Source organism: Silurus meridionalis, chromosome 20, assembly GCF_014805685.1.
Source record: "Silurus meridionalis isolate SWU-2019-XX chromosome 20, ASM1480568v1, whole genome shotgun sequence".
NCBI classification, from domain to species: Eukaryota; Metazoa; Chordata; class Actinopteri; order Siluriformes; family Siluridae; genus Silurus; species Silurus meridionalis.
The window spans coordinates 15,597,065-15,608,205 of record NC_060903.1 but is presented as its reverse complement, the minus strand read 5'-3'; the positions used below and the strand labels follow the sequence as shown (position 1 = coordinate 15,608,205).

General features: G+C 41.1%; 1 protein-coding gene across 5 annotated transcripts in view; it reads left to right on the top strand.

Annotated features, from left to right (window-relative positions):
* LOC124403096 (protein CASP-like) overlaps positions 1-11,141 on the top strand; it is a 139,462-nt gene that overhangs the window by 95,665 nt on the left and 32,656 nt on the right. For 3 of the 5 annotated variants that reach the window (XM_046876681.1, XM_046876684.1, XM_046876685.1), the window contains 7 exons: positions 1,845-1,903; positions 2,456-2,504; positions 3,735-3,831; positions 6,237-6,911; positions 8,954-9,034; positions 9,941-10,042; positions 10,124-10,608. In XM_046876681.1, the coding sequence (XP_046732637.1) occupies positions 1,845-1,903; positions 2,456-2,504; positions 3,735-3,831; positions 6,237-6,911; positions 8,954-9,034; positions 9,941-10,042; positions 10,124-10,608 (1,548 nt within the window). The remainder of the gene's footprint in view (positions 1-1,844; positions 1,904-2,455; positions 2,505-3,734; positions 3,832-6,236; positions 6,912-8,953; positions 9,035-9,940; positions 10,043-10,123; positions 10,609-11,141) is intronic. The other 2 variants (XM_046876683.1, XM_046876686.1) reach the window with 2 other exon arrangements.

The following is an 11,141-nucleotide window of genomic DNA, read 5'->3' as shown; positions in this document are numbered from 1 at the left end:
CACTAAACATATTTTGCTTGACTGTAATATTTATACCCCCTTTTAGAAACATGTTTTATTCTGTTAAAACTTTTGAAAAGGTTTTTTAATCAAGTTCATCCTAATTTAGTTCTAAGATTTAAAAGAAAAATGTGACTTAAACATCAAATTTAGTTTAAGTTCATTAATAACCAAACCTGGCTCTCATCATACACATGAAAAACAAAACAAAAAAATATATACTGTGCATATATATACTTGCCTGTTACTGTAAATGCGGCGCATGTTAACACCACGGCATGGAGGATTTCTGTGATCTACTCTATTTAAACAGCAATATAAAAAGGACAGACGTAGAGTTCTTGTAAATGTGTGGAACATTTGGAAGAGATTTTTACAGCTGGTCAATTATTTTAAGAATAGTATGACTTTTCTTGACTTGATCCCTCTGGGGGGAAAAAAGGGTTGGGTGGGGTTGGTAAAGACAGGATTTTTTATATATATAAACTTGTGTGTGCGCAAGGATAACAAATAGAAAAAGAGAAAACGTTAAGTAATATTTTTATATTAAAGATATATTTTGGAATCCTGTTTTTTTTTAGTAATACATTAATCTGATTTGGGTGTCACATTTTCTTTTTCATGGTACAGTTAATGTCAATGAAATATTTCAAAAATTATTATTATTATATAGTTAGATTAAAAAATAATTTCCGGGCAGGAAATGTCAGACGGAAGCTGACATGCGTTAATAATTTCCCCAATTAATAACATTTTTTTTGTTTTTTAATGTAAAGGCTTTAAGGCATCAATCAGAAGTAGGAATGAACGGTTAAAAGAGATAAGAAACCATTCTAAAAATCTAAAAATAAATAAAATCAAGAGCAAATTGATCAACTGAATTTATTTAGATGTATCAGGGAAAATGAAAGGGCTGGAAGTTGAAAATTTACGTTTTTTGAAAATTTTGAAACTGGTTCTAAATTCTTGACTTTCACTTCCTACGTTTTAGTTCCTTGTATGTTTCCTTCAATCGTTTTTGCCTTGTGTGTATATATATATATATATATATATATATATATATATATATATATATATATATATATACATATTAATCACGACATGCTTTTCAAAAGCAACAAGATAGTGGGAGGAAATGGGAATCCAAAAACATCCTCTTTTTTCCCCCGTTACACTGAGCACCAAAACTTATGCAGCAGAACATCCCCATCTACACCCTGTTCTACTAGATTGTCTGCAATCTGTGGCTATGTCGCTCCAGTATGTAGCATGATTTATTTATTTATTTTTATTTGCGAAAAACAGCTAAAGATTGGACAAGAAAAGACCACCTATGAAATTCCAATTTTCTTTCAGGTTAGGATTGGATGATATTGGAACTATTGTGGACTTTAGGACATTGTTCATAATGAGACTGATAATAATAAAAATAGAAATAAAAATAATTATAATATAAAAGAATAAAAATAGATTTAAAACAATAAACAAGTCATTTATGTGTGCTAAAAAAACTAAAAGCGCTTTCTCTTTTTTCCCTTTTACTAGTAATTAACATTTTGTTTTTTAAATCTCAATAAAAAGACAAATTTTAGAAAAATGACATACACACACCCTTTAGGGGTCTCATGTAAAACACTTTATTAAGCTAATAAACTACCGGATGTTTTTGGGGGACTCTCCAAAAGAGAAACAGCAAGAGGAAGTACACTAAAAACAGCTTTTTTTTTATTTTTTATTAATAAAGATGGGCATTTGGATTGATGTCTGCGCACTCCCTCCTCTTTCTACTCTCACTTCTCCTTTTTTCCTTTTTTTTCATGCCCGTGTTCCTGGTGCTCGCACAGCAACTGGAGGAGAAGTTGCAGGAGCAGGCCGACTACGAGGAGGTGAAAAAAGAGCTGAGGTAGGCTGGGAGCTGCCTCGTCAATTTGCGCCGCATAACAACCACGGGCGTAATCTGCTTAATTAAGCGCGGCGTATCCATTTGCCCCTCGTCCACCCTCGAAGTTGCGCTGCAAAATGCCAGATCAGTCATTATGATTAATCAGCGCCCCATTTAGCTTTTCGAATGTAAAGCGTGTGTTGCGAGTCGAAGGATGCTTGGGTGACCAGGTTTGATGTTCGTCCAGTTTTTCTGACTCGCGCATGTTTAATGAATGGGTTCTTTATTCAAGCAGCAGCCATTTTTCTCCCCACCTTTTGATGTGCCTTTGTCAAAACGCCTTGCTGATTGAATCTCTAAAAACATTCCTCGGTAATGCCACCTGAACAGATCTGATCTGATCTGGCTGCGAACACGTTTACGCCCTTATTTAAGTGAATATAATGGCAAGAACCGGATCGGAATTTTTGTCAAAATTCATGAATGGGTGTTTTTTTTTGTTTGTTTGTTTTTATCCGTGTATGGGTGTGTGGATCTAGATATTTCTGAGCAATCGTTTTTTTTCTTCTACAGTATCCTGAAGTCGATGGAGTTCGGGCCTTCTGACAGTGCAACAGCTCAGGTAATTGATAAAGGGGGGAAAGCACTGAGTATTAAAACATTTCCTGTTTTTATTTTTCCTGAAATATATTCTGTTTATTTACTTTCCAGCTCTTTGAAACACCTTAAAATGCATCATCGTTTTGCACACACACACAGTCCACACTGCAATGCGAAAACGCCGTTTTCAATTTGTTCCACTTTGGAGGGTGTTTTAAAAAAGCTACGTTATCATTGACTGAAATCGCTGTCTCAGTGCGGACCGTAGGCCAAAACGTAGAGAAAAATATGCATTTTCAAACCAAACGTATTAGTGTGGACATGGCCAAAAGGTATTTTTTTTGTGGAGTAAGGAGCAGAGTCTCAGCCCTGCCAAATGATCGTCACTAGACTGGATCAGCACAGCTGTGATTGGTTATGTTTTGATCATAAAATGTCAGAATCAAAAAATCTTTTATGACTTTCATGTGTTTACTCGCACGGTCGGGGGCGCTGTACTGTCATGCCAACTGCTGCCTCAAAACATAACCAATCACAGCTGTGCTGATTCAGTCTAGTGCCGAACTATTGGCAGTGCTGAGACTTACTCCACAAAAAAACACCTTTTGGCCCTGTCCACACTAATACGTTTGGAACTGAACCTAAACAAAATAGAGCAGCTGTGATCCTGCATGGAGGGGACCATTGTGACAGAATGTATGTGTAAGAACAAATTTAAAATGCTCAAATGTTTGATTCACTTATTACGTTTCATCACATTATAGTGTAAAATGAGCTCCCATCTTTACACTCAATTCAGGTTATTGATTAGAATCGGGGAAAAATGTGAACTTGTTGAGCGTGGTGAGGATTGTTGGTGCCTGACAGGATCCCCTGCCTTTTTCACACAAGTCTCTGGAGTTTGTATTTAATCGCATGAAGGAAGAAAAGTCCAGTGAGCAGCAGTTCTGTGTACATAAGCAGAGAGTTAGACAAGGACAAGGAGAGTTAGACAAGAATACTCCGATTTACTTAAGCTGACAGGAAAACGAGGGTGAATCAAATACCTGCTTTGTACACTCATGGTAGACAGAAAAGCATCTAAAACACTTGGAGATGCATAGCATTTTCCCCCAATATCATATGGTAATTTTTTGGACGTTTTAATTAAAGTGTTTTCCAAAGAAAAACCTCATTAAAGAATGCGGCTTGATGGTTTAATCATAGCACACGTTTTTTGTACTCGAAGCTTGACCCTGTTCCTCCATCTCAGGACTCTGCTAAGCCACTGGAGGTGTTACTCCTGGAAAAGAACCGCAGTCTTCAGTCCGAGAGCGCTTCACTCCGCATTGCCAACACCGAGCTGAGCGGTAAGTCCAGCCACACAGGCTAAAAAAAACGCCTACAGAAAACGTTATTTTTTCGGCTCCTGCATATATTTTTTATAAACACCAGCACAGCTGTTTTTAATGTCAGGTGAAAGTAGTAGATTTAGAACATTTGTTTCAAGCTCTTGCTCGGGTGTTACAGGACATTTTGGAGTCGGCGGGGAAAAGACTGGAACAGGTTAATGCTGTTAAAATGGAGACACTTATTTTGAGCCGTTTTTAATGTCGGAGGGGAAGGAAAAAAAAGGCCCACTTCAGCACTTCGGTACATTACTCATGCCTCTTTTGATAATTGCTCATCAGCAGATGTGCGTTGACATTTCGAGCAGAACTGAATATAGTCCTTCCTTCCCCCTTTCCTCTCTCTGTGTTGTTTCGGATATAAATACATGCATACACTCACCGAGCACTTTATTAGGAACACGTGTTCATGTGCTTTTTTCATTAAATTATCCAACCGGCCAATCGTGTGGCAGCGAGGCAGTGAATAAAAACACAAAAGAGGTCAAGAGCATCAGTTAATGTCCATGTCAAACATCTGAACGAAGAGGTTTATATATATGTATATATGTGTATATATATATATATATATATATATATATATATATATATATATATATATATATTTCACAAGTTGGTATCAGAAAGATTTAAAAAAAGCTCTGTCTACAAGAAAATATTTTATTTATCTATGTTTCCGTACTATCACCTTCTCCTCTTGAATAGTCCTCTAGATTTAGAAAACTGTGGTCAAAATAGCAGAAGTGAAAACGCAGTTTGTCAGAATTCGGTGCTCCCTGTGACTGTGCGTGCAGTCTTGTGCTGCCATTTGTTGGTGTTAGAAAACTACTCTTGAAACGTTTTGAGACCATCTCCTATATGCATGTATATGCCCAGTGTGCTTTTAGATTGCTGTTATAGCTTATCCGCCTCAAGGGTTGGCGTGTTGAAATGCTTTTCTGCTCAGCGCAATCGTTGAGTGTTTCCGTGAGTTACCATAGCCAAACTCTTGACCTTTAGTTGCATGATTTTATGCATTGTGCTCTAGCTACGTGATTGGCTGATGGGATAGTTGCAGGAACGTGTGCAGAAGTGTGCGGCACAAATATAATACTGTTGTACTTCTTTATATGCTTGATCATACCCTTATTTTAATATTTAATAAGTTGGTGTGTTGTGCAGAAACTCACACTGTTGTAACACGGTTGCTTTGTACATCACACACCTCAGTTTTTGCCTTTTTTCTTTTCGCGAAACTGGTTGTGTTTTACTAGGGCTGACATTTAACAACGTCGGTTTTGCATGCATGAGTGGCTAAGAAAAATGTTACAAGCGTTTGCTTTGGGGTGGTGGGTTGGTGGGTGGGTGTAGGGGGGGGTTATAAACAGGATATTTACATAGCGCTCATAGCCTTGCATAAAATTACCATAATTGACAGGTCGCTCTGGCATAACCTCATCACATCCCTCTAATTCGAAGCGCCCTTTGGTCGTTTGCATACTCGAACTGGATTTGTTGATTATTCCGATTTCGCTTCCACTCCTCCAAAATGAGGCTTTAAGGTTACTTGCCTAGCAGCTATTCCACTCAGGTAGGTAGGGTTTGTTTTCTGTTGTACCTCGTCACACTCGAACATGAGTTTCATCGAAAAAAAAAAAAATGTGCACCTCGGAGAAACGTCCATCAGCCTTAAGATCTGAAGTGTGCAGTGTGCATTCGCCCTACAGTGGCCTTTGAATATTTAATTGTTATGAATATTCACCATTTGAACACACAACCTTTATTAAACATTGTGCCATCTTGCTGATGTTCAGGTTTTCCGCAGTGATTCCTACCCTCCTGTATTTTTCTTTTCTTTTTGCTGTTTTATTGCCCAAAAGTGGTTTGCTTGAATAACTTTCATATACACAAAATATCACTCTGAGATTCAAAAAGACCTCATCAGCAGAGTCCCCTGAAGCACGTAGGAAGAGGAACAGAAATGGACGTTCATAAAGTCATTGTCGGCCATCAGAGTCACAGATTCCAAGAGCCAAAGACTGGATTTTTTTTCTTTTTATGCACCTGTTTTGCCTCTCCTCACTGCTGATTACAGCGGATCTGGATGTCAGTGTCACATTGCATTGCAGCAATTAGTGTGTCTGAAGTCTTTGTCCTACCATGCTGTTGCTTACAAGAAAGGTGCAAACTACAAATGCATGGGCGGTTTGTCTGGGGGGCTTGGCAAAAAACAAAAACAAAAAACAAACAAAAAAAAAAACTATTAATACAAATTTATAATCTTTTCTTTTTTGAACATTAAATAAATACCAAAGACACTTTGTCCTTTGTCAGACCCCTTTTTTGTTAACTCCCCCATAATGCATTTTGTTTGCCCTTTCTTGTAGGGTCAGCCAGCCAGAAAGTGAAAGAAGAGACCGTGCCACACGTCCCCACTTCCGTCAACTCAGCCCCACCCCCTCCCGCCCCGTCTCCACTTCTGGGTCGGCCAGGAGCAGGCCCGAATTCTGCCGGCCCGCCGCCGGAGTCGCCCATTGCTAGCAGCGCTAATGGCGGACATGCTTTCTCACCGGCACTGGACCTCTATGGTACTGCCTTCCCCCTGGCGGGTAAGGTAGCACTGGGCTCACTGCTGCAGCGCCAGCTCATGCACACCTTCTACTCCAAAGCGCTGCAGGACTTCGGCCACCACCACTACACGCCCCTGGCCCTGGCACCCGCTCCCCCGCGGCAGCCCTGCGCCAGCCCCGATACTAACGGCACCGCGCCGTCGCCCAGCCGCTCCGAGGGTGCAGGAAGCGCCTCCGAAGGGGAGGATATGGACACAGCCGAGATTGCGCGGCAGGTCAAAGAGCAGCTGATCAAGCACAATATTGGCCAGCGAGTCTTCGGGCACTACGTTCTGGGTCTGTCGCAGGGGTCTGTTAGCGAAATCCTGGCACGCCCCAAGCCCTGGAGCAAACTCACCATCCGTGGCAAGGAGCCCTTCCATAAGATGAAGCAGTTCCTCTCGGACGAGCAGAACATCTTGGCATTGCGCAGCATCCAGGGCAGGCAAAGAGGTGAGTGACTACATGTTTTTTCCCTGTAGCTCGAGTCGGTAATTAGCAACATGCATTGTCAGTCATCAAGGTCACAAGAGATGTGTGATAAGTTGGGTAGTGTGGGAGAGGCATCAGACACACACCACACCCATTCATTAGACGCACCACACCCATTCATTATCACATTATACCTTCAAATGCAGTGAGGTAACTGTTACCTTACTGTTCTCCAAGAGTTGAAGAGAGTTTTCTGAGTTGTAAAAAGTTCCACAAACACAATACCACAAATTGTCAATGAGCTAGGTGACTCACAATACCTCGTAAAACTCATGTTGCTAATAATCGATTTGAGCGCCACAACAGCACAATACATTAAGCATGTTCTCTTGAATACCCATGAGCCATGATTAGGCATGATGGTATTTATTTATTGGTAGAAATAGTCAGAATATAGTCTACTTTGGTGCCATGTTGATATCAGCAAAATGTAGAAATCATGACTCCATTCCTGAAAACGCCTAATTAACACGTTTGCAGTGGTGGACGAAGTGCGCAAACCATGTACTTGAGTTAAAGTAGAGATACACGAGGTAAAATATTACTCAAGTAAAAGTGGTCCAAAAAAAAAAGTATTTGCCCTCAAATGTACTTAAGTATCCAAAGTACTATGATTTATTATGGCTATAATGTTCCTATAATATTTTCGGTTGCAAGACTCTTTGCTTAATCAATTCAGTTTATGTAAAAGGACTCTGTTACTCTCAGCACATCAATCTATTAATAGAGTGAAATTAACGAGTCAAGCACTGATTGATATCCTTTAAAATTATCATAAGCTGAGAAACCTTCTTTCCAACTACTTAAAAAAAAAATTGCACAAATAAGGCCACGGGTGTTGTGGGAGTTTCTTCCATCCTTTATTCCTCTTAAAATCTTCTGCTTGCTGTTGAACTGTATGTTGGTTCTAAGTAGATACCACCAAGTGGCAATCAAAATAAGTTCAAAACAAACCGCCGCACGCTCCACCCTGATTGGTGACCAGTTATGTTTTCATCCACTCATAAATTAAAAAGAAACGACTGAGATTTGACTTTGAAATTTATCAATCAAAAATTAAATGCATCATTTCAAGTCTCCCCAAATGGAAATAAATTCAGTATCGCAAAAAAGCTACTTAAGTACAGTAACGAATTGAGTTTACTTTGCTACTGTCCACCACTGCTAATTTGCAATATATGAAAGTACAGCATGCACCATATACCATGACAAACTGGTTTCTCCTTCTGAGCATATCGATTCAAGTGTCAGTTAAGATCCTTCACTTCTTTTCCATCACAACTCATTTCCGCACGAACAAGCTTCCGATCGTCCTTCAGGCTCCGCCGCCCATCTTTTACTGCGCTCTAATCGATACGGAAGCATTTTACTGATCAATAGTATTGACCAACAGGGAAAGGAACCGTAAGGTCTCCGGAGTTTCATTCCACGCCACCAGCACCAGTCTGTGTTGACATAGGATCGTCTTACTTGTCAAAAGTACCATTCCGAGTGTTTCCCCATAGTCTAGAACCGTAGCTGATTTGGGTTGCATTTGAATGGAAAAATGTTCTTGGAGTTGGGGGTGTTGGTGAAGTAACAAGTTGGTTACGGAAATGTCCATTGTATCTCAAAATTGTTCAAGGCTTCGGGGAAATAATGTTTCCCAAAAACCTGCTAGAGTTTTCAATCCTATTTTTTGCATTGAGACATGTTTCCTTTTCACAGTGTTCTGTTTGGAAGGTAATGGTACCTCAGTCCCCATTTCACACATGTAATTTGTCCCTAGTGGTCAAGCATGCCTTGAACATGGTATTAGCCTCAACCGGTGAACCGACACAAACATCCTGAGAGGTTGTTTTTTTTCTAGTGTGGAATGTGAATCAGGTCCATTGTCAGTCATTTCGAACCTGTATTTCACTCCACCCTCCTGACCCAGGTAGCATTCAACGTTCTGGTCGACCACACGTACATTCTTTCATCTTGTCGTCCATTTTTTTTCTTTCTGTCGTTTATTTTGACAGAGAGCCCAGGCCAGGCCCTAAGCCGCATGTTTCAGGAAGGCCCGAAGCGGAGAGCCGGCTCGGAAGGCGTCCCGCAGACAGGTGTGTCCCCTTAGTCCTTTTTTTTTCCAAGTTTATTAGAGAGTTAAGTGTGGCCAAGTGTGTCCTCTGGTGACCTCCCCTTTACCTTTCGCGCTCTTATAAGTGGTTTGAATTTGAAGCATGTGTCAGTGCCTAAAGCCAGGTTATTTCTTAATCCAGGGAATCCATGTGTATAATTGGATAAACCTGACCGAGAGAAAACTACCCTGCCCTTGATAACAAGTTCACTGTCAGTACAAGTTCTTTTGACTCACAATCCAATTTTGCATGGTGTCAAATGTCAGGTGGCGTGGAAGCTTAAAGACTACCCTGATTGTATCTGTACCTAGAGAATAGCCCAGCAAAACATTCTTTTTCCTTCAGGTTCTTTTCTGGTGGTGTGCAAAATTGAGCCCAGGCACCTCCAGCCCAGAGCTCACCACACTGACGTCAAGCCAAATTCCCAATATATAATTTAGGTATTTTAATGAGGGCCTATTTGTGAGGGCTGGGTGGCATCAAATGGCCCTTTTCTAACCAGCGGGTGTTACATGCATACTTTACTCAGTCAAATAAACATACCAGTTTGCTCATTTGGTTTTTTACTGGTGGCCCCCAAAACTAATATTTGAAGCCACAGGAAATACTTAAAAAAAAATTAAATAAAAAACTATATGGTTGCAAAAATGACTTACGCGGGGGGGTGTGTGTGGGTGTGTGTGTGTGGGTGGGGGGGTATGGTAGCTCTGGTGTCCTACTAAAGTGCAGTTCTTGGGTCAGATGTAAAGCAATACGAATTAATATAAATGTTTTCACAATTGCGATCCTGTTTCTACTGTTTTACGTAAATATTTGTCATTTCAGGATAGATCGGTCTTGCTGATGCCTGTGCTCATCTTTTCATCCATTCCCTCTTCCGTTTTCTAGGCAACATTACGACCCGTATCCGCACCCCAGAAAGTGGCTCAGACGAAGCCATCAAGTCCATCCTGGAACAAGCCAAGCGTGAGCTACAGGTCCAGAAAGCAGGTAAGTCTCGATTCTCCATTTCTTAAAATAAAAGCTATTCCAAAATGGTCTTCTAACTTGCTTAAATTCTTCATCAACCAGCTGACACATCCCTGCCTCCATCTTCATCTACTGGAGGTGGAGGAGGCTCAGACGAGGCCATACGCTCCATCCTTGAGCAGGCGCGGCGTGAGATGGAAGCGCAGCAGGCCTCTTTGTCCTCATCGTCTTCGTCGTCATCCTCTTCCTCGATCTCTTCCTCCCTCTCACACAGTGACCTCTCGTTATTGTCGCCCAAATTGTTGGCATCATCACCACTAGTCGCTCCCCTGACCACCTACAGCCCTCTGGCACTGGGTTTAAAGAAGCCCCCTCCTTTGCTTCCCTCGTCGTCCTCCTCACCTTCCTCGCCTTCTCCATCCCCTTTACTCGACTTCAGCAGCATTAAGAAGGAGCGTCCAGCATCTCCAGGCCAGGATGGAGCCTCCAGGGTTCAGTGGCGGGAGCAGTGGTGGAACAACTCGCAGCAAGAGCGTCGAGGAACTGGCCTGCCTGACGAGAACCACAGCCTGGAGGACTCCAAGGAGGTGAGGAAGGCCCTCTTTGACTTTGTTCTCGGCAGGGAACAAATTGGTTTCAAGGAAAATGAGTGGTTCTCATTAATGTGCATGGCTAATGGAAGTGAGTCGATGAATATGAGCTAATCGTGCATGACTAATTAAGAGCATGCGTTGGTCATCCTTGTGCATGACTTTTTTTAAAACAAGCCTAACTGGTACCCCAGATGCTTCGTTGCTTTATTGTGCATAGCAAAGGGAATGGCTTGGAGTGTTACTGCAACCTTTCCCTTTTTGTGTTGTTGAACGTATAGATATCCTCATTTTAGTTAACTCAATGTGGTCAATATGTTCCCTAAATGCCAACATTTTCATACGCAAAGGACACTTAAAAGCTACCAGATAGCTACTATATAACCAGTTTGTCAGTAAACAGCTCAAGGTCTGTAGATCTGTTGCTGCCGATTAAAGGTGGGTTAACAGTTGCACGTTTTTAGGCATAAGGCAAATTAGACCTCCTTGAAACTGGTGATCTGGCATTCACTTTACATTAGTTCCAGTGA